At 29.6% G+C, this 25,793-nt stretch overlaps 1 protein-coding gene across 1 annotated transcript in view; it reads right to left on the bottom strand.

Annotated features, from left to right (window-relative positions):
• The window catches only part of mtt (mangetout), a 215,547-nt gene that overhangs the window by 147,810 nt on the left and 41,944 nt on the right, over positions 1–25,793 (bottom strand). The window contains exons 2-3 of the mRNA XM_040716329.2: positions 4,138–4,408; positions 3,916–4,073 (exon numbers count right to left, since the gene is read on the bottom strand). Of these exons, the coding sequence (XP_040572263.1) occupies positions 3,916–4,073; positions 4,138–4,408 (429 nt within the window). The remainder of the gene's footprint in view (positions 1–3,915; positions 4,074–4,137; positions 4,409–25,793) is intronic.

Raw genomic sequence — 25,793 nt, 5'->3', positions numbered from 1 at the left:
CAAATATCCTCTTTGAAAAAGGCACATATGTCACAGATGGAATGTTTTTGGGAGGATTTATATCATAGGCCTTAAACTTTTCATATCTAGTGTGTGTCGTATTACTGAAAAATCCGACACTTTTGTGTAAAGTAGATAAAAAGTTTAATTGATTTATTCTATCAACATCCTTATTACAGCTAGAAACTTCAATACCTATAAGTGAGAAAGACTTAACAAAACATAATTCGCTAAGGTCATCATCATATGGCTTCAGATACTCAACACATTTGGGTAAGATCCTAGTCTCTTCGATGTTGATGGGGAACCCTATTTTTTTTTGGAAATCCTGAATGACTTGAATGGCTTGGGAGGTGGAATATGCTAGTTTTTCTTTTTTGTTCCTGTTAAAAATAAGGAAGAAAATCGTCCACATATAAAAAGGAGTGACTTTTAAAATATTTATGTTCAAACCTTCATGACTGGAGTTGTAGTTAATAATATCGTTCTAATCATTCATTACGATCAGAAAGAGGGATGGCAATAGCAAATCTCCTGGCCGAGTTCCACACTGAATACAAAACTCAAAATGAGCACCGGGATTGTCAATGCTCAATGATGAGTTTTTAAGGATGGCAGATACCATCAACTGACTGTTCAACAACGAAATTGTGTGAGACAGTATGGAATGCTTTTTTTGAAGTTGACAAAAATTGTAGCATACTTGGATGATTCACAAAAGTCTATAACATCTTGTAAGAGCACAGTATATCTTCTAGCAGGAATGACGCCATAAATACTTTCTGATCTGTTGATATAATATATGGGAGAATCTGTGACAGTCTTCGATTCAATATTCCGGTAAAAATTTTATATGAGGTATTAAGAGTGAATGGGTCTGTCATTTTTAATGTCATACGTTTACTTGTTCTTCTTTAGGCTAAAGTTAGGGATCCTGTGCTCATGAAGTCAGCAACAAAACCAGGAAATGCTATGATGGAGGTGCATCTATTTCCAATTTAAAATCAAGCAATTAAATAGTAAGTGTTTGAATACAGACTACGATGGACTTACTTTTACTTTAGCTTTTGGTAACTTTAGGTAAAATATACGCAGTCTTTTTTTTTTTTTTTTTTGGTATAATTTATAAAATAAGCAAACCTGTAAAAAAATCTACTGAAAGAAAAGCTAAGTAGGACACTGTCAGGGGCTATACGACAAAAAAGAAAAAAAAAGTGATCATGGGGGATAATGCAAGTTGAAATTGCAGAATCATCGTTAGAGCAGTATAATGAATAGATCGAACTTTGCGGTCTACAGATCATGGAAAATATATCAAAATGAAAGCTAAGCTTAGAGGAATGATCTGAGGTAAAATGGCCCTAATATTTCCAAATTATATTTTATTTATTGATGGAAATTTCCAAGCTAGGGTATTAGGTGTAAAATAAAAAAATAAAAAGTAGAACTTTTAATGGGGAACCCTTCAACGGGGTTCAATTAGTCATTCATGACTTTGTTCTGTTTTTATTTCTCCAAATATATTTTTACTTGAGGATAAAAGCTAATACCAATTAGCAAAAAGACGACCACAATTAATTTGCAGCCAACTACGCAACCTCTTTGAGTTTACATGGTAAATTTTCTACGAAAAAAAATAACAGGCGTCACGAGGAAAAAGTTTCTTATTTAGCCATGGAGATTTGTATAAAAATTAAGCATATGGTCGTCATTTCGTTTATAAAAATGAATGAATGAATAGTATAAATGTGTACATATCAAGCCTCGTTATTTCTTAATAAACTTATTATAAAAATTGAGTCATTAACAGTAACAAGATCCAAGAAAAACAATTTTAATCATCATTAAATAAGAAAAATTATAAAGATTGGCGAAAGCATTTTTCATTAAGATGAAAGGTCACAAATGTGTATTTCTATAATTATAAATAGTTGTCATTTTTATATACTTTAGATATTTTTTTTTATAAAATAAACCAAATGTTTGGTGATTTATAATTATCCAAGTAAAGTAAAAAGAATTGTCCTTTATACACCTGCCTTTTAATTACAAATGTTAAGACACTAACTAAAAATTTAAATAAAATGGATCATCCTATCCCTAGATATTAAACAAAGGCTACCTCTTCCTCCAAAAGCAACTCTCTGAACACAATATCTCCTACCTCCCAAAGTCCAATAAAGGAATTTTCAGACGCAGTTTTTATTATGAAACAGGTTTTTTTTATTATAATGTTCCTTTAATTGGTTAGATGGAGTTTGCACTGATTAAGTATAAGTAAACATTATAGTATTACAATTAACCCATCTAACCTATAAATCTTTTGGTTACATCCACATAGATAAAGTATATTTCTTTCTCTATGAATCACCGGGGAACGAACTTAATAAATATCAAGTGAAACAGGTTGTCTCTGGAATTCCACACTTTATGCTTTCCTCAAGCAAGTGAGGAGGACCATTAGCAACATATCCTTAATTACTTATATATATTTTATAATTGTATTTTAACTTCTCTGTTTTTTTATTTATTTTTATCTGAATATTAAATACTTATATGTATCAAATACAAAAATCTGCATTTTAGATTAACTTTAAAAGAAGCTTTTACAAATTTAAACTGAATTGTGTTTCTTTTTTTAAAAGTCATTGGTTCAGCTTGAAAAAAAAAAATGGAGAGAGTAAAATATTTTAAAAGTTTGTACGGCTTTAAATAATATCAAAGGTAAAGTGTGTAGAAATTTAAAAACCAATATTAAGAGCAAGTCTTTACTGAACAAAAAATCATCAGAAGAAAAGTTAAGTTACTTTAAATATGGAAATCTGAACACACAATTGAATATTTTTATGGATTGTATAAAAACAATTTATTTTGAATGGCTGGGGGTAAATATTTAAGAGAGTTTGGATTTGCTGGACAAGTGGTGGACGTTTCTTTTCGGACCCGTTGAAAAAGGAAGAATTGCAACAATAAGAAAAAAATCTTTTGAGCAAAATTAAAAAATTTATTATGGTTTGTAAAATAGTTGTCGAATAAAGCTTATATATCTACTGAAGAGTCGTCTCGTGTTTTACCTGCTGCGAATAAATTATTTAAACGAAGAACTTTGCTGTTGAATGGAAAGACCGATTTTATATAGGTTTTTAATTTGCCAATAATACCTAGCATAAAAATTTCAAAAGAAGAAAATCATCCCAATGAGGAAGTTCGAACGCCGCTTTGAATTTTGCTAGCTATTTTACTTGTTTATTTATTTTCATGTTTAAAATGCATTTTCATTGGAATGAAAAAAATAAACTTAAATGTATTACTTTTACTAAGAACAATGTTTTTATATAATTTACTAGTACTACTAACTATAAGTCGACCGTTATAGAATTTTACTATCGCTGCTGGTCGGGGAAAAAAGAAAAGAAAATGTGGCTTGATTGTAAAAGTGAAAATGCTATGATAAAATAAATTTTGAAAGCATACAAAATTACTAATATCAACAGAGGCCAATTGACTTGGTTAAAGCATTATGGGCCAATTTAGCCACCATCCTCCACAGACTGTTCCCCTCCCAACTAAACAATTTAAAGTATAGTGAAGAAGAGAGCCTGTGGTACCCTAACCAAAAAATTGAATGGTTTCTGTCAAGCAGTAGTGGGTGGCCATGTTGTAGGCCTTCATCAAAGAGGTCTACAGCGCCTTTAGACCCAGGTTGGAGGCAATGGTAGAAGCCAAAGGAAATCATTTTGAAAAATAGAAAGATATATCAATAAAGAAGTCTGAGATAAAGCATCTTTTTCATTCCTGCAAAGGTTTACCCTATTTTTCATGATGATAAAGTATACAATTTGACCTCCTCACACAGTACATATTATGCACCTAGCCCTTCAATAATTATTTTGATAAGGATATTAAAAAACTTACCTGAGGAATTTTGAAAAGCTTTAAGAGATTAGCAACTTGAATGGATGTCACACTTGAAGAGGCACCAACGACCCCAGAAATAACTTTATTTTGAATTTGAGGGGATGAACCATCCTCACATTTATATTCATCTTCATCATTGATGTTGGAAATTGAACCTAGTCAAATGACATATGAATTAAATACATTTTTGTTTATTATGTATTGATGTGTAACTGTTACCTTTAATAAAGTCAACTGCTTGTTGAAGTCCATAAGTATCAGTATCACAGTCATCAAGAATATAAACACCAAGATTAAGTCCCTTTGGCATAATATTTAATGAATTAATAATATCCACTGTGTAGAGCATAACTTCTGTGGCTTGAAGGCCACCTTGCGGCATAATTGGTCCACATGTTCGATGAGCTTCTCTCTCATGTACCATATGTAATCCACCAAGTGTTAAATTTCCCTGTATTTCTGCAATTCTTTTTACAGGCCATGCAATACTCTATTAAAAGAAAAAAATGAAAAAAATCAAAATTTTATCCTTGAGTAATCCTAATAGGTTTTTTTTATATTATATAACTGATTGTACGAATACGTCTTTCTATACAGAGAAATAATTATGATTAATGAAAATATAAAGGTTAAAGGAGGCAACAATTCATCCTTAACGTAATGGTTAAATGAACATTAGCAATGATAAATCTTTCATCTACTAAAGAAGATATGAAAAAGGAGTTTTTATTCCATTTTTGGCAAAAAAAAAAATATTGTTAAATAAAATAATTTTTAATTTTTGCTTTCATGTTATAAGATTTAATATAAAATATTTTGTTGCTAAATAAACGCTATATGAATATACAAAAAAACACATAAGAGCTCATCAACCGCCTCAAACACCCACTTCATCGTGACATGTTTTTATTTCTATTGAAGAATTCAAACTTTTGTCAGTATCAAAATATCTATTACCAGAACAACACGTGGTTGGCCTTTTGCTCTAGAATGTGCCTGTCTTCGTGCAAACAAAGTTCCCAGCCCACAATATGTTACATAGGAAGGTTAACTCCGAAGGCCACATCACCTCATGTGTTTTCTGAAGGCCTCATGGTCAGCTCTGATGCCCATTTGGACGTACTAGTCACCAAGAGGAAGCCCTGGATCTACATATGGCAGCCGGACTCTGGTCCTTGTCATACTTTGCAAGAAAAAAAAGTAACAAATGGTCCCAAGACAATTTAAACGACTTCATCCTGCTGGATTTTGGGCCTTCTAACTCACCGTGTCATAATTTGATGGATTTTTTTTGTGTGAGGGAATCTTTAACCATCCATTAATGAAGTGGGATATTAAACACCCGGAGATTAAAAAATTATCCTTGTTCCCTTGAATCTACGTTTTATTGAAGATACTTAATAGAAGCGCCTATGGAACCATTTAATCAGATTATATGCAATTCTTTGTTTATCCTTGTTTATAAATTATTCCTATAATTATCATTTTGTTATCGAGGTTTAATGAATTTAGTTAACTTTTTTCCTAAAGTTTGTTCCATTGCTTTTCCTCTTGATTCCTTGGATTTGTTCTTTTATTTTTTATGTGAGAACTGAGGCGTACAAGGGTAGCAACAAATTATTATATTGTAGGTAATATTATTTATAACTCACGTAACCTCATCAAACACAGATGGGTATTAATTTGATTCCAACATTCGCATAGAGTAATTTATAATTCATAGAAAATCTTATCAAAAATAAACATTGAATATTTTTACCATAAGAATAACAATTTAAACCCTTATTGAAACGCCAAACTCATGTCCTTAAAATTATTTTAAAATAAGAATTTATTTTTTATCGATGTTTTACATGAATACAAGTATACTTAGCATTTTAGTTTATATAAAAGAGAGCAAAATGAATGGCTTAACAAAAAAAATGATACAAAATTGAAATGAATTTAATCGCTCAAATGTTTATCATTTAATTATATACACTTTATTTTTGTGTTTACTTTTACCCCGTTCTGCTAATTAGATTATTTACAAGATGTTAACTTACATTACATATATATAAAGCTAGCAAGTACATATAATTATAAACCAGCTAAATAAATTTTATTTTTATACAACAACACTGTATTTTCCCTCGTTGATTTTCTGCATTGTCTTTCCTCAATAGAAAAAATAATTATTTTTGAATAATGTAAAAAGTTGCAAAGATTAAACATGAATGACATTTAATTATTTAAAAACTTTTCCTAATATTTTGACATTATTTTGATGTAATTCACGACTTTTAAAAGCTGTAGAACAAAGAAGATTTTATTATATTACCATTTTCTTCAGAAAAATGTTGATTTTATTTGCCTACGAGCAGGAGTATCCGGGATTGCTTACAGTAATTTGTTAAACAGTAATAAAAAGTTTTTCAACGTCTTTGACAAGGAAATGTGTAGTGAAATTGAATAATTAGATATATTTTTTATGACTGGGATAAATTATATCATAGACTAATTTTAAGGCCCCAAGTCCATATACAAATCTAGTCCTTGACAATTGTTTGACCTTTGATTCGAGTCAATTAAAAAAGGGAATCGAAGAATTTGAACCAATCATGATAAGAATATATATTTTAAATTTTTAACTCCGTGGACTGCAAATTTATGCAGATTACCCAAATAATTATTCAAAAGAACTGAAATTACCTGGTTCTAAAATAAATAAATTTTTTATTTTATTTTTCAGTCAGTAACATCTTTAAATTTGAATAAGTTTTTGTAATATTAATTAAGGAAATATAATTTTTTGGCAACTGTAGTAACTGTTTTCTTAATATCAAAACTAATATAGAAAATAAATTTTGTTTATTGTACTTGTTTTGAATTTTCATACATAATTTTATTTTTGTAAATGAATTAAAAATAATTCTACAAAAATTAAAAATATTTATTTTAAAATTCCCAAAAAATATTTAATTCAAAATTATAAACATAGATACTATGAAGTTTATAGTTTTACTTAACACACGTTGGTTGATACATTGTAAGATTTACTAGTCTCATAGTTCTAAAATATAAATTACACATTTAAAAATGATTAATTGACACACAACCCCTTCTTTATTTATATACTCACAGGAGTACCTGGTATTGCTTGGAATTATAAGTGTCGGTGAATTTTTCTATAATCATATATAAATTTGAAATCCCCTTTTCTTTTCCTTTTAATATGACACACTGAGTCTTAGCTGCAACGTTCCTTAGGTCCATGTTTTATTATTAAATGTATTAAATATATCTATCTACCTATTATTATTACAAGTAACTATAATAGATAAATAAACTATCTTTCAAAAGTATTTGCTTAGTAGTCAATCCATAAAGTAGAATAATTATTAATACGTACAATTTAATAATGAATGTATACAAACAAAATCTTTCTTTTTTTCCCCCTTCCATCCTCTCTGACAAACCTTGTCATAGTTTAAAGTAATTATAAAAATACAAATCTAAAACGATTAAATTATAATACTAAGGAAAAAATATAAGAAAAAAAAACTAATACAAAGAATTAATCCCACGCACTAAAAAAAGAATAACTGGCTGCACTGATTAAAAAGTAGCGTAGTTTTAGATAATAATATAAACAGTGAAACACAAATATTAACGTACTAGCAAAAGTTTCCCAGCCGTTGCCCGGCTCAAGGACGGAACATGAAATCACAGTGGTAATGTTCAATGTTATTTCTTTTTAATATTTATACCCCTTTGGTGCTGGAGAGTGTATGAGCTAATATATGCCCTTTATATTAAAATTTCTTTAAGAAAAAAGAGTAATTAACTTTAAGTAACATGCCATTATATATGCATGAAATTTTTTTCAATAAAAACTCCATCTTTTATTTTTGGCAAAAAATTGTCAAGTTATTATTTGTGAAGAAAATCGCAAAAAAATGTTTTGTACTGATTTAGCAAAATAATTACTTAATAGCATTTATTGGCATTATAAATAATAATACAAATATACAAAGATTTTTTTTTTAATTAAAAAAAAAAAGTAATGGAGAATAATATTGTCGGAAAATATCCTTCCATAAATGGCTCGTTTTTGCAAATATTGCAAAAATAATATAACCAAATATTTTGAAAATTAAAAATATTATAATGTATTATTAGGGTTTAAATGTATATGTCCAAAATCCATCGTAATTTGGTGTTTCTTCAAAATATTGAAAATTGATGTTTGATCAAAAAGAAAAGATAAAAAATAAAAAAAATATTCAGAAGATTATAAATATTGAAGTTAAACAAAAATTTTTATCTATCAAATTGATATGAAAACGATTATCAAAACAAATTTTTATAAACTTTTTTTTAAATTTACAAATCCAATATTTCAATGGAAATCCATTTTTTTGCACCTAAAAAAGCATGACCGGGAATTTTCGCCGATTTTTTTTTGCCCAAAACTATTTTAGTCTTCTATACATTTAAAAAATATTAGTTGTTTTTTGAGACACCAGTCCCTTTTTGATTTATAACTAAACTTTCTATCTAATCTCTTTGAGCTTAAAATAAGAATTAATTGTGTTTCGGGAATAGAATAAAACTCTTTCTATGACCCCCTCTACCGAAAATAGACACATTTGCTTTAGCCTGACCAGGATCAAAAAGGCACCCATCCAAAATGTAACACCCATAAAGGACACAGACACAAACAAAATAAAACTATTGCAGTTTAAATTTTGCTTTGGGGAGGGACTTCCTTAAAGTTTAATAACCGTATTGCAACTTGGACCATTTTTCTAGAGATATGGCATTCTAGAGAGATTATCTTAGAACTTTACTTCTCCCTACTACACAATCCTCAGAGGCGCATTTTGGCTTTCAGTCAAGAGGCCGTAAATTTGTGCATATATAGTTGGTGCTCTCCCAATATTCTACAGAATACACATCACCAGGACTTCTACCGCTTTTCCAGTCTTTGCATTCCTTGAAGTCGTGTTCAAATGCCAACATCCCATGACAGTGACTGCAGAGGCTTCGCTCATCGTGGAATACTCTTGGCGTGATGTACAGACCTCAGGCTATTCATATATCTTTGTTTGGCTGAGAGTATGGGGTCCTTTTTTGTTTTAAAATATTCTTTTTTTTTTTCACATAAAGACTTTATTCGTTTGGAGAAGTTACACATATAAAAACATACATAAATAAACATTTTTCTTAATAATTATATCCAAAAGCACAATTCAACAATTAATTTGCACGGTGAGTCAAAAGATAAAAAAAATATTTTTTAGTTGCTTATCATATTTCATAAAAATCTTCAATAAAATTAGTAAAATTATCTGGTAGAAAAAAAAAAGAATAACAATCAACAAAGTTATACGACTAAAGAAAGTGGGCTGAAAAAAAAAATGGATTGGATGCATAGAACTTTTTAAACTCTCTGTAGATGCTTATTAGACTGCGAAGAGACATCATATTATCTTTCGAGCCATATCAGTAGTAGCGTATCAAATCCCCAGTCTATTTCCACGTTAGTTTAAAAGAATCTGGAATTTTTATGGTAAAAAAAGAGTATCTTGCAGCTGTCGAAATAAGAATAGCTCTAAATTCTGCATTTTGGATAGGGTTCCCTACTGTCAGCTTCTCTGCTATCCTACTTCTACAGCTCAAGAGGGCTAACTCTATAGTGCGAGTTTTTGTTGCAGCACTCAAAATGTTTGAAGTGAGCCTGAATAAAATAATAACAATATCAAATTGATCCCTTATTCCTGCTATGTTAAGTAATATGATTTTTTTAGTATACGTAGTGAAGGGCAGTCTGCAAAGGTATGTATAACTGTTATAAACAATTTTCCACAGTCCTTGCAAGAAGCATTGAAGAATATATGCCCTGAAGATATTTGCAATTGCGACTTAAATAACTTCCCATCTATTACATTAGAAATTGAATCCATGTACAATATGAATGATATTATTGTACAAGAAAAATAAACAAACGAAATTTTTATAAAAGGTTGAAGAACTTCCTAATAAAATAAATCATCATTTAAATCTCCACCATTTAATTTTTATGTCCTTTTTTACTCTTTAGTTTTCATTTCAATAAAATTTATTTTTATATAGTTTTGAATATTATAATTTTTTAAGAAACTAATTGAGCCATGAACATGAAAATTTGACCAAAATATAAAACAATCAAAGTGATATTCTTTATCACTTTCAACGTCAAATATTTCCAGAAAGTATAGGTCTTTTTCTATTAGTTTTAAATATTGTAACTTGCAAAAATATGCCTTTGTGTGTGTGTGTTTTTTTTTTGTCGAAGATATAATTTTCTTGAAAAAATAATCAGTTGTTTTTAAGTACTGACAAAGTTGAATAACAAAACGTACACAATAAGAAACATAATCAATACAGTTACTTTTTTAGATTTCAATACCTTGAAACATATCTACTACGGCATTTTGGAATGAAACAATTATTCTGCATATCGATAGATTTCAATGCAAGACACTTATGTATAAAACTTAGGCCAATCAGAGTACTCAACAAAAAATTTATGTTTTTTAATTAATTTCTAAATATTCGGATGTATTTAATTTTAATAAGTGTAAATCGATCAATTAATTATTAAATTGATTATAAGGCTAAACAATTAAGACAAAATAAAAATATAAACTTAAATTAATGAATCACATATATATAAATACATAATTATATTTCTTCACCATTACTTACAATTGATAAATTAGAAAATAATTTTAAGTCTTAATATCATATTGATAGGCTTTACAATTCTTAATGCACTTCACTATTCCTCGGTTCCCGGACTTTACGGAGACAGCGGACTATATGGAGACAGTCTTGTATCTAATTTTTTTCTGTATCCATATACTCCTTTTTCTGACTATATGGAGACGACAGATTATTTAAATAGAACAGCCAGTTCGAACTCATCGTCATACTAGCTCCTGGATTAGTGACTTCGGATCTCGTTAATCATTGTCTCTATATATGAATTCCTCCAAATCCTCTACGGACTCATTGTATACTTCTTTATTACTACTGAGTCTCGTTTGTCATTGGAAAACGAAGGCAAGCTAATTCTAGACTCGTAAAGATAATGTGCTTCTCTTTTCTCGATATTTTGGTCTACAATGCATATTCCATTCTGATATTAAATATAAATAGTTCCTGGATGAATTACCCAGTGAGTAACAAAGAGTGTCATTTCTCATCCACAGCTCCTTCGTTGAAACTTTTTTGAATCCTGTTCCTTCTAAAGTTGACTTTTTTTTCGTCTCCTATTCTGAGAAAAACATTTCATTGTTGAGAATCTTTCAGTTTCCTTGATGTATATAATGCAGAAATCCCTTGGAAAAGAGTAGAAGTCAATCTCAGACCCTCAATGAATATGCACCCTTTTTTCGCGATACATTTGTCTTCAATACATATTATATTTTGCGGCTATCTGCATAAATAGATTTTGAGAAATTTGTGTCCCAAGGGATTATCAGATAAAAATGACCACTGAACTTCTGTAGACTTGCAATTTTGAAGCTTAGTTAGTCTTAATAATCTTCAAAAAAACTTAATTACTAATCACCATATTGGAAATATTATCCCCGTTATGATTTAGGATCGCCACACTAATAAAGATTATTAATAAATGTTTCCCATACCAGTTATTATATTTAATTATTATTCATTTTAAAATACTCATTAATACAGATAAGATAATAATCATTAATACAGAAGTTCAAAATTAAAACCTAACTATTTCAATCTTATCCTGCTTTTCTTTGATTTATACCTATCTTATTATGAAAATGTATTATCATTTTAAGATCTGAATAAAACAATTTTTTAGATTTTTTTAACGAAACAATATGAAAGTTCAAAATTTAGAAAATAATTTTTATGGAACTTGCCCCATGAGAATTCCACTTTTTTTTTTCCCCCCTGAGTACGCTACTATTATCCTCATTTATGAGATTTTTCCTAGATATATTAAGTATTTAAATATAACAAGAGGAATATAGTTAGAAAAATGATATTGTTTTGTACACTTCAACCCAATCGGATGATAGGAATCTCTCATTTCTAATAAATTGACAATTAGTTTTGAACAGCATCGTGTTGGATTTGTCGACGTCAATAAAATTTGTCGAATTTGGTCCCTGAGAATATCATATTGTAAAGCTGACTAGCATTTAACGTCGTTAAATATAATAATACACCTGAAACCCTTCTAAGACAATCCCTATTAACACTATCTTGATTTGTTTAGATTAAATCTTAATCTTCTACAGAAAATTCACAGACCATTCTCAGAAATCAAAAAGGTTCACAATCTTTAATTTTGAAAAACTTAGTGATGGAAGAGGCTATGTTCCTGGATATATATAATAAAAAATTAGATTGAGGTACTATTCTTCCATATTAAAATTAGAAATATTGAAAATAAATATATGAATTTGGAACAAATGGATCAGTTGTTATAAATTCTATTATGTTTTAATTTTCACATTCATGCTTATTTTTTGATTTTCATTTAATATTCATAAGTTTCTAATTTTTATATCTTAACCTATGTACTAGGGGGTAACCGTTTTTGGTAATTTGATTTTCTGTTATGTATGGATGAAAAATATATATTCGAAAAGGATTAGTCTTCCAATGCCGTTTTTGTAACTTCTAGTCATTTAAAAATAACATATTTTTAATAGAAATTATATACCTATTTGTAAAGGGATTGACAAGTTTCAATTTTAAAGTTATGGTGCTGAATTTCAAGTTTCATTAAGATTCTTTTGTAAAATATAATAAATTCTGTCATATTTAAGATTAACTTATCTTTTAAAAGAACTGATATTTATTATTAGAAGTAAATCCCTCAAAATTAAAAAAAATATTCATGGCGAATTCTCCTACACGGAATAATTGAATACAATAACAACAACTAGCTTAGCTGTTGAAATAAATAATTTATTAAAATTACGAAAAACAATCGTATATAATAAAAAAAACTTATAATGTCCTTCCACAACGATTCCCTCAATAGAAGTGATTTAGTACCTCTTCCTCCACCACAATCTTGTGACCCTCCTCGCCTAGAAGTCCCTACAGCTCCTGTTCTTCATGATACTACTACGCCTATAGAGTTCACGACTGGGAAGAAAGGATCCATGAACGTATGAAATATATATGTTTATTTACTTTGGAATTTGTATTGTGTTACTATTTAATTTAATATATATACATAATTCGTAGTAATAAAAAAATACCATTTAAAAATCCGGGTCAGGTAAATCAATTTTAACAAAAATCAACTAATTAGCAATATCATTGTCAGAAATAACCTCGACGGGAAAACTTTGAGAATTTAATTTCACGGGGAAATTTGGGGAAACCTTGTGGACACCTGAGGCAGTGTGAAGATCCTTATGATACAATTCCACAGTTTTTATTGCTATGATTGTTATGTTCAATATGCAGTTTGACATGATGGCTTATAAAAGGTTTGAACAAAATGATTTACATAGTATTAGATCCACTCTTGTTGGTATTCATTAAAAGAAACTCTGCTTGACAGCAATCCATAGCAAGGCATCTTCGTATGGGACGAATCCTAATGGAATATGAGACACATATATAAATTCACTCGAGGAAAACTTGCTTTTGTACTGTTTTATTTAATCAGAAACTTACTAACTTGTTCACAACTCATCTGTTGGCAATGCATACTACTTGCATAGGTAGGCAGTAAACATGATCATTCATACCTTCATCTAGGGAACTCTTGACAAATTGATTTCGATCAAGGGATTGGTAAAGTGACTGAGCAAATTAAGTGGGCTTCTCTTCCATCTATAATCTACCTACCGCACAACGACTGCTCCGATTTACAAAAATGAATACGTCAGAATCTTTGATTTGAATTCAACAATTACAATACGATTACAAATTATTGTATTATTGTTTTGCTTCTTTTCTCTTTCTTTTTCCTGCAGCTAGATTAGCCCAATTCTTCCTTTTTTTAAGTTCCGGTTCAAACTACCAATTTTAACAATTTTTTTAGGATCAGTATAAAATGATTTGATTGGTTGTCACCATATAGTACACTGTCTGCATAAAGTCTGGCTACCCTATTCCTAAGTGTAAATGAATCCTGAAACAATTGTTTTGATATACAATTTTATCACATAGTAAGCATTTAGTGTAATGAGTAATTTATTTATTGAATATTGATGTGGATATCCTAATTTCTCACGTGATTGATATTCAATTATGATAAAAAGGGATTTAGTAATTCAGAAAAGGACTCCCGACTTGCTACCTTTTGAAATATGTTAAGCAAAATTCCTATTTTCCAATATAAGTCTACTAAAACTAAAAGATCACTGATAATTTGGTTTTCATGTTTATGACGTTAGAGTTCCCATGAACTATTTATGCAAATATCTAGGTAATAAAGAGTTGAACATATTTAGCAGTTTCGCTGATAAAGATATTGAGAAAAGAGGACCATATTAAATTTGAATGTACAACGTTTTCTTCTACTAGCTATCCAATGGATGTGACGATGAAATGTATATAATTACACAAAAACTACAACCTTATTAATGGAATCAGCGTCAAAGATGTGAGTTGTTTGTTTGTGATTTACATCAATGACAGAAATCTATGAAAGAGTTTTCTAAGAATATTTCGGAGACGAAATAGAGTTTCAATGGAAGAGGTACTGAATAAAGATGATAAGAATCTTTGTTCCTCACTGTAAATTTTATTTCTGTATTATTCATCTTTTTTAAAGATATCCTCAGTTCTTATAGAAGTATAAAATGATTTCATACTAGATCTAGAGCAACAGATGTATATTTGAGCCAATGGATGATGAAGTAACCAATCTTGATCTTAAAAGACTGATGCACAATAATTGATACTATTTTCAAAATCGATGAGATCCCTTAACATCATGGATTTCCCAATGTCATAAGCAGATATTAATTAAATAAAAGTATAATTGGACTTATATCCGGATGTTCTGTGAAAACGATCAATTCAAACCATATTTATTATCTTACAAGTAATTAATTTGATGAATATACGTATTACTATTCTGACTTAAGTTTATCAGTCGAGTTGTTTTCACAAAAAAGTGAAAATAATTTTACGTATTTATTCCTCCTTCAACCCATGAAGTAGTTTGAATGTTAGAGGTTCCGTGGCGCTTCTAATTCTCTCTTGCATGTATAATAATTGTATAATATTATTTGAAGTATCTCCTTTTTTCTTTTGAGAGATGATTATAATCAGTATTGTATGTACATATATTGTACGAAATTCTTATTGGTTATTTGGAAACTCTATTATGTGTTAACATGATATGATGAAAGAACAAACCCGTAATTTATTTTGATAGTGTAAAAAATGTAATGCACAATCGAGATGTTGTAAGGATGGAAATGATGGTTATATCAAAGTATTTCTTTCTCTGAACGATCAGGAAGTCCAAAGGCTGATGTATATTTGTGTGGATAATATCTTGGGGATAGTAAGATTCAAGCTGGTATTGCCTCAATGTTCTCAAGTGATCCGATTAACCTAGGTACTCCAATTCTTGGTCATATCATACTCCTGCTTTTCTTGAACCCTTGTAAACAATTAATTGTTGGTCCAGCAAAGTTTCAATCTGAGAGGCCCTCCTTACAACATCGAAACGATTTTGAAGGGTGCACTGGCTTCCAATTATTAACAGTCGATTCAAAAAGTAGATTTCGACGGCAATTACACACTACTCACTAATCCAAGGCATGATAGCACTTGACAGTATTTCCAAGAAATCTTTAGAATGTTGCTACTAGAATGAAACCACGCCCACTCCACTATTACAGCCTGATTACCATACATTATCCAATATATATATACAATAAATTTGACTTATTTTTTTGTTAATTAGCGGCAAGTTAAAAAAAGAAAACAAATATAGCTTTTTTCTAGCAAATTGTGTTTATGGAAAACATATTGGATATTACTTTACTGAATTCCGTAAATTTGGAACCTCTTTTATTGTATTCTACCAAATGCAAAGCAGTTGGAAGGTGTTACTATGTTTTTTCTTTTTGCAAAAATGATGTAATTATTTTCTAGGATTGATTTTGAGGACTAAAAATGGTAATTACTCCTCCAGCAATCGATATCATCTCCTTTTAACAATACTAGAGTTGGTTTTTCCTGGCGTTGTCTGGGACATTAAGAAATTAAAATTAATTGATTAATATATAAAAAAAAAATTGATACTGTAAAATTTTAAGAATTATTTTTGCTGCCTGTTGGCGTTGTTATGTATATTTGTATCCTTTTTTAAAAGAGATAGAGTATGTTTTCCCTTTAAAATTAATGCTTAACTCTTTTCCTTTTTTGTAAAAGAGATTTATAGGATTTAGAGAAAAAAAATATCTCATTTTGAACTATCATTCGCTCCTCTTCCATATATTTGTCAAAAATCCTTTGTCTTATTTTCTCTTTTTTTGTCTTGTCTTAACCTTATAATCTGCTTAAAAGTATTGTGCGAAGATATATACAACATGTAGTGAGAATTATTCTTCAAGGTTTACGTTCTTCATTTCTTGTTTTAAATGAAATAGTCGTTTGTTTGTTTAAAAAAAATATAACTCAATCTATTATATGGTTTTGGCTTGATTCCCGGACAAACATACATTCGCATTTCATTCATATATACAGAGTGTAACAGGGAAATGTTCTGCATCAAAAGGCAAAACCAGTTTAACACATTTTTATTAGAAAAATATAATAAAAAATGTTGTTCAAAAAACTCTTAGAAACCAATCTTAGCAAGAATTATTCAATATGGCCGCCTCCAGCTTCTATTACAGCCTCCACACGAGGTCAGAACTTGGTGGAGTTGGCCACAATGTAATCGAGAGGATTGAGATAAGGACTAGAAGAGAGTCAGAAGCTCTTCTCCCAGAAGTCAGCAAAGTGCTCCTTACAAAAGTTATGTGTCTTCAGGGCTGTATTTCTGGGGCCACCATCTTAGGTACACGCAGTTTTTCTCAATTTAGTAAGTCTACAACCAGAGCAAGATTTTCCTCCTCAAGACTTTATAGCAGGCCTCAGGCCCGATTTTCTCATTGGGATTGAATAAAAATGGATCCATTTTCTTACCATCAGAGGCCATGACTCCCAAGCACATTGTTTGGACCTGATGTTTTGTCCAGAAGTTGACCTGGACTTCCTCAGATGATGCTGCTATAAATCCGTCGTTTCTACAGTTCTAAACCAAGTCGACTGATGACTTTTTGAGTAATTAAGGACTTTTTGCATCTCTCAAGCCTTAGGGCCTTCATCTTGTTAGTGAAGCTCTTAAGGACGTGGTCATCATAAACTGCTCTCTTGATAGTGATCTCGTCCAAGTTGAACTAGTCAGCCAACCAGCACATTGATGCTCTTGGATATTCCTTGATATTGACCTCCAGGGACTCGAGAAAAGTTTTATCTCGATTCAAAACATTTCCTACACTCCCTGCCTTTCCTTTGATTACTTTCCCATCCTCTTGGCCACGTTGATGTTCGGGGCTATACTCACGGTCATACCGACAATTTCTGGCATTCTTTTTAGATCAACATCTGAGTCGAGAAGATCCGAACCCCTTTGCCTTTTTGATTCCTTTTCACTCATTTTCCCCCCGATTTTGATCAAATGAAACAACAATTCGCAAGAAAAATAACACATCCAATAGATCATTACTTGGGATGTCACTTGTAACATTAATTTGCGTCCAAAAATTAATTTTAATGACACAGAAATTTTCCCTGTTGTACTCCATATATATATAGATTACATCTTAATGTAAAATGATATCCTAAAATAAATAAAATGTATATTAAGTTATTAAAATCCACAATCTATAAGCGTGTACATGTTTTTTACAAACATAAACCAAAGGCTACTATAAAAAGTACTGGATACATTATAAATTAAGCTGTTGAATGCAGTACATTTATTTGACATTATTTGAGATGTTATAAATTAAAACAATAAGAAATAAATCAATGATATAAAAATAATGAATACAATGAAACGAAGGGCTGTAGTCCACTTAATATTAATATTGCCATTATTATTTCTTTCTAGTAGTCCTTGCATACACTAAGAATTGCGAAATAATAAAAAAAATGAATGGATTCGTTTCGATAGTTGTGTATACTTGTATAAATTACGAATATGCCAGATAAAGTCAAAAATTTTATTGTTATTTAAGCCATAGAATACTTAAATGTCTACCAAAACTATAAATTGTACTAGGTTGTCTTTTAAAGTTTCAGTTTTTTAATTCACGTTCGAGTATAATTTGGATTTCGAGCCATATATTGAAATAAAATATATTAATTTACATGAAAATTAGAGGAAATAAAAAGTATAAAAACAATATAGCATTCAAAAGATCTATTAAGTTATCTTGAATACTGTATGTGTACAAAATGTGTCTAATCATATAGAAATCCAGCTAAATAAAGGATCATCTATTTAAGCTAATATTTTTATCATTTGTTTTTTATTATATCTAAGACTAAAGAATAGACCGTTTATTACAACTTCAAAAGATTTGCTGTCAAAAAAAAAGTCTGACTTTGATGCATTTTTTTAGTTTAACTTTTAATTTTCTTATAAAACATTTAATAAATAAGCAATGTAAGGTTATGTGAAAATGTTTCAAATTTAAATATTATTAAATTGGTTATTTTATTAATTGTATTAAGTAATGAATATTTTAGACGCACAAATAGTTCAAATATTAAATATAAATAAATTGAAGAGATTACTTACATCTAATCAATAATTACTAATGGAGTACATAAATATGAAAAAAATTTAAATTTTAAATCTTCCTGCCCCTAAATTATTATTTACTTATCAAAAATACTCAAATAATTGATATAATAATGTTTAATTCCCGAATATTTTCATTTAACTTTACATTGGATTTTTATGAAATATCCTACGATAAGATATAAGTATCAACATGTAAACAGGAAGTATGTGTAAATATGTATTAATACATGAAATAAAGAGTCAGTTTGAGTAACATGGCGCAGTCAGTAGGATAATTTAGTAATTAAGACATTTTGAAAAAAATTACGTGAGAAAATTAAATATTAAGAAGGATGCCGACAAAGAGCAAATTAGAAATGGAAAATCAATCCCTTATGGAGCGAATTCAAAAGCTGGAAAAGAATGTGGAATTAACAAATAAAGAATCCAAAGTGACAATAATGAAAATGATGATGGAAGAACATAAACAAGCTCGAGATGAAAACGGACAATTCATGGAGAAAATGTTGGAAAGTTTGATTGATCATAAGGGAAATAAGGATGATGAGAAATTCACAGAAGGAAGGTCTTCAGCAAGTGTCAGAGAAGTGAAAATTCACATAAAACCACCACCTCAGATCGAGGAAGATATGGAATTCAAAGAATTTATAAATTGGGAAGCACTCCGGGACAATTTGCAAAAGTGATCGGGATGAATGACCAAACGGAAGTTAAGAAGAAAACAATTTTAAAATCATTTTATAGTCTGAAGATGTTGAATAAAATCGATCACGCCATGGAAATTAACATTGAAAATGAAAATTTTATAAAATAAATTATGGTACTTAAACAAAATTACTTTAGAAAACAAATAAACATGGCATAACAACTAATAAAATTAGTGTAATGAAAACAAAAAGGGGAGGAAAAATTTGATTTATTCTACACATCATTCATTATGTGTTCAAGCTAAAAACGCTGGGTTACGCAAGATGACGTTTGATGCTTGGATGCCAAATTTAATTATACTGGTGATAAGAAATGTAGATACAAAAAATTGTTATTATCTAAATCAACCGAGTTATCCTTTGCAGAAGTAATTTTTATCGGCCGGAGTGAAGAGAAGGGAAAATTCCAGGAAGAGGCATTGGCTAGAAAATCATTAGGATTAATATCTAGTATAAAGCAACATAACGTTAAAGAGATAACAAGTCAAAAATACATGAAATGCTCTTATTACGGAGGTAACAATCATGGAAAGGGAGGAAAATGCCCGGCATAGGGAAAGAAGTGTTATCAATGCAGAAGAATAGGACATTATCAAAGAATTTGCAATTCCAAAATAGATGATAAACGATTTGCTGTAATAAGGATAAATGGGATTAAGGAAGATAATAATAATCTAATGGTAGTATTGTTTGTAATTTGTGAAAGAAAAATTATTAGTAAAATTAAAGTAGTTCCCAATACAGGAGTAGAAGTAACTGTAACAGGAATGTAGTTTATTAAGAAAATAGGATTAAGTAAGAAAACCGTGAAAAAATACGAAGAAGAGAAGATTTCAGGTGTTGATGGATCGTAATTAAAAATTATTGGAAAGTTAAGAATTACTTTAGCATTAAATTTAGTTTAAAGTGAAGAAAATGTAATTATAGTTTGAAATATTCCTGAAATATTCTTTTCTAGAGGAGTCCGTAGAGAACGGCGAATCATATCAAAGGATTTTCCAAAACAAATGAGTGTATTTACGGTGCAATCTGTGAAGAAAAAAGGGAGAGAGAGTTAAAAAAAAATAGATTTAATAATTCAGAGATGTATTTTGCGTCTAAGGAAGGATTGAAAATTATGGAGGGGGAACCAATGAAGATAAGTCTTAAAGAAGATTATTAAACATACGCAACTCAGACTGCAAGAAACATACCATTTACCTATATAGAAGAAGTGAAGAAAGAAATTACAAAATGGAAAGAATGGAAATAATTAGTAAGTCGGTCATAAAGCAATAGATTTGTGCCATCAATTAACAGTTGTACCCAAACCTAGTGGAAAAGTGAGAATATGTGTAGATCTTAAGAAATTAAGTTAAGAGGCCAATTCATCCCATGATAACACCTTGTGACATATTATCAAATATTCTTACAAACATTGAGTTTTTTACAACATTGGATGCAAAACAGGGATATTGGCACTTGGAATTGGAAGAAAAATCAAGAGAACTGACGTGTTTTATGACTCCTTGGGGTAGATATTTTTTTAGTAGTGCTTGATGGGATTCATAGCAACGGGGAACGCATGTTTTCTTCGTAGAAATGAGGCATTGAAAGGTTTATCAAGCACTTACAAAGTCGTAGATGACATTCTTACTGTATCCCACAATTTCGAAGACCATATTAAGAATGTCCGTAGAATCTTACAAAATGTAAAGAAAACAATATAACATTAAATCCATCTAAATTGGTATTTGCACAACTTAAATTAAAATATTGTGGTTATATTTTATCCAAGAAGACTTTTGATAAGGATCCAAGTAAATTGAAAGAGTTGAAAGATTTTGAGTATGTTTAGACCCAAAATGATTCTTTATCAATGAAGGAAAATAAATAAGTTTTAACTTTACCACCAACATTAGCACCGTTCGATCCAAGATTAGAAACAAAACTTGAAACTGATGCATCGAGAATAAATGGATTAGGATATGCGTGATGTCAGAAGTACAAAAAATAATGGAAATTAATTGAATGTGGCTCCCGTTTTTTATCAAGTACTGAAACAAGGTACTCCATGATAAAATTATAATGTTTGGGTTTAGTGGGGGCTATAAAGAAATGCCACATATATCTATTGGGCTTACCTACTTTAGTGTTATTGCGGATCATAAACCACTTGTTCTTATTCTTAATAATTACACCATAGATAAACTAAATAATGCTAGACTAATTCGATTTAAATTGAAAATATCAATGTATCAATTTGAAACAAATTGTATAAAGGGAAAATTTCACATAGTAACTGATGCATTATCAAGATCACCAGTGTCTCATCCTGTGTAAGAGGAAGAGTTGGATAGAGATGTTGAATATCACAGCGGCAAATGATTAGAGTTGCTGTTATTAGAGCTACTCATTTAGAAGATGGAGAAAGATCCGTTGATTCATTAATAGAAGATATTAGAAAAGAGGCAATGAAAGATCAAACATATTAAGATTTAGTCATTGCACTTCAATAATATTGTATAAACGATTCAGTGCAACCATTTTCCAAGATATTAAATGATTTAAGTACTGAAAATGGGCTTGTTTTATATGGTAATAGGCTGGTAATTCTAAAAGAGAGGCAAATTCAAGTTTTTAAGGGATTGCACAGTTCACATTAAGTTATGGAGAAGACGAAAAGAAGAGCTAGGCAGACGATTTATTGGCCTGGAATGAACTCAAATATTGAAGAAATGATTAGAACATGCAGAAAATGTATAGAAAGATAATCTAGTTTACCAGAAGAAACGATGATAAGGGATGCATTCTTACATGGAATTCTGGAGTTTCGAAACACTCCAAAGACAGATGGAAGTTCCCCAAATGATATTTTATTTGTTCATCCAGTAAGATCGTGTTTATCTATTCATTGGAAGAGCTATGGTCCAAGATCCAAAAAAGAACAAAAAGACCGTTTGAGGAGAATGAAGGAGGAAAGGGAGAAGGAGAAAATCCGTTTTAAAAATAATAAAAGGGATTTACCGGAGTTGAAAGTGGAGTGGAGTGGATAGTGCAAACTTACAAGAATAATCGATGGTCGGATGACGGACGGATTATTGAAATGGAAGAAATAGAAAATACCAAGTTCGATCAAATACAGGGAGAATTATATGGCGAAATAGACGTTTCTTGAGGCTGAAGAAAGGGGAAGAAATGAAATGTGTGGAAGACAATGGGGATACACATGAACTCGAAGGTCAAAAAGAATTCGAGTAAGATCGAAATTGGGAGGGAGATGACATGATATAAATATAAACGTGTAAATAAGAAGTATGTGTAAATATTTATTAATACATGAAATAAAGAGTCTAAACACTTTTCTAAGTGTTTGAAGTGTATTTATTAATATTAATTAAAACGTAACATTCAATAAGAAAATCAAAAGTTCAACTGAAAACTCAAAATCAATCTTTTTTTAACAACCAACTTTTAAGCTTGTAACATAACGTACTATATTCTTTAGTTTTGGCAATAATATCATTTAATTGAAGTTAATATTTAAAAAAATATTAACTTCCAAATAATATTTTTTATTTTGCTTGTTTTTTTAATGATTTTAGTAGGAAACGTATTCAAGATAACTTAATAAAAAATGTATCTCTCGAATACTGGAATGTTTTTAGTTATTGTTACTTCCTTTAAATATCATTTATAGTTTTTTCATTTCAAAAAATGTATTTTTATCGAAATTATACTATAAAAACCTGATTTAAAAAAAAAGTTTTTTTTCTATAAAACTTTTTATATATTACTCAACAGGATCATCACAAAAATAAAAGAATCTTGCATCAGGCATGGTTTTGGACTTTGTGGCATCCAATGGGAATGTACCCCGCATTATGTTCTCTGGGACCTACATGTGAATGCTACAGACTAAATAAAAGTCATTCAAGACAAATTGCTTCTTTGGGTAATGAAAATTTTCCTGAAGGATTGACCTCTTGAACACATAGCCAAAATTATCCAATCTTTCTCGGCCAAAAAAATCAATATCTGGGGGACATCCAAGTGACCACCCTACATCCCAGAAGGATACCCCTAGAGAATTCACATATTGAGATGAGGGCATGTAAAATGCAACATTTTTTAATAAAAAATCGCAGAAGTCAAGTAACTACAAACTGTTTGAACAGACTAGATTTTTAAAAGTTAGAAACTGTACAAATCATTAAAACATTATTTTAACCAAAACAAATAATAACAATAATGGGATCATTTGTTGTACTGGAAAGAATGGATGAGCTTTAAAATTGTAAAAAGATTGGAAACGTAACTGTCTACACATTGACTAAGTACACTAGCTTAACTATTATATATGTTATTAGCTGAATATTTGTCTGTAACACATTAATATTAAATAAAGTAATTTATTTGTTTGGAGTAACAGGTTTTTTTAAACATTAGCAAAGAAAATTGATACAATATCACAACTTTTGATATTTCCTAATGGACCAAACAAATTAATTTCGTGGAGAAGAATTCATGGTATCAAGCAATTCGTGAGGCATGCTATGATATCTTTCAGGGCTTTTGGAAGACTCTTGGATTGAAATAATTTTTTAGGAGATAAAAATCAGAGTTACTAAAGAGAAACTGGAGGAGAAGATAGGCAAGAATGATAGAAAATAAGAAGCAAATGTTCATTTAAGTTATTCGAAATCGAAAAGAGCTAAGGTATCTTTTGGTTCTAAAATGATGGAATTTATTGTGAAATTAAAAAAAAAAAAAGTTTTATCAACATTCAAGTGGCAAGAACCTGTGAATGGGAGTTCAAGATTGATTACATGACAAATTCTTTAATTACAAGAAGAATGGATTTTATGGGAGAAGTCAATCATGGAATAGGATAGGATTTTCATTTTTTATGGGAACGATATAGAAACACCCAACCACTTTTTATTTGAGTGTAGACAATAGGAGCACTCAACTCGGGTTTTTTTTTTTTTTTTTCAAAATTCAACTTGATTTTAAGATCAACAGATTTTATTGTTATGGACCTTGCAGTAAAAAAATAAATTTTATTGGTTTTAAAATTCAGCAGATTATATATAAGTTAAAAAGTAAAATTACCCTGTCCGTTAAGTTGTTATTCAATATGATGGAAGTTTTTATTGAATATATATTATTATCTTGGACTATAGTTGAACTATTGAACAAAAAAAGTACGGAAAGGATCATCACAACCTCAAAAAAACATGCATCTGTCATGATTTTGGATTTTGTAGCATCCAATAGGATTGCACTCCTCATTGGATAACCTGGAAGCTACATGTCGAGGCCTATTGACTACATATAAGTACTTAAAAAAATAACTTAATACAATAATAATAGGTTTTCTTACAGAATCATCTTTAGAAACAATTTATTAATGAAGAATTTTTTTATAAGAATATTATAAATCAATCCTGGACACTAATATATGGAGTAAATTCTAATTTGTCACCAGGTATTTGTAAGTCTATTAGTTTTATTTTTATATTCAAAATTTGTTTTAAACATACAAAGAATAAAATTATGGAAGAAAATGTAATCAAAAGTTTTAAGGAACTTTAACTAATTAAAATGGTAATTGCAGATTGTTTATATTTATCTACGTGGCATTACTAATATTATAATCAGACATAGAAGTTATTGCTTTCCCAAAAAATAATATTTTGTACAACTCATTGTGAGACTGGTACGTAGAAAAATAATTAAATCGACTTTTGAAACTTTTATAAGTAATTTGATACTTGATGTTGATACATCATTAAGGCCCAATTTCTTTATTTTCAAATGGGATTTTTGTATGTTAAATAAATGATAAACTTTTTTTACATTTGTATACTTACAAAAATATTCCCTAAGAATATCATTACTCCTAACTATTGTATTGATTTAAACAAAGATAAAATACAAGCAAAAAATTCTTAGGATTTATGAAGCTTCAGTTTTACATGAGACAAAATATTCATTCTAATATCATTCTTTACTTGGCTTATATATTATATATAACATACATACGTATATAAATAAACCAGAGCAATTGCTTAAAAAATTACATAAATAAACATTATAGTTGATACTTAATGCTCCGTGGTAGAATTTAAACAAATATTCTGAAAATTAATCTTTAAAAAATAACAGGAAACATGCAAATTAAAAATTATGATAAATATTTGTTAAAATTTCTTAAACTCCTTTTTTAAAATACTTCCATGATTCTGCAAAGTTGATGGAAGGCACCGGATTTCTTCACCTTCAAAATTCCATGACTCACATCCTGATTTAGGAATTTTCATTGTGAGAGA

Source organism: Lepeophtheirus salmonis, chromosome 7 (genome assembly GCF_016086655.4).
Source record: "Lepeophtheirus salmonis chromosome 7, UVic_Lsal_1.4, whole genome shotgun sequence".
NCBI lineage: Eukaryota > Metazoa > Arthropoda > Copepoda > Siphonostomatoida > Caligidae > Lepeophtheirus > Lepeophtheirus salmonis.
This window is presented reverse-complemented; position numbering and strand designations above follow the sequence as displayed.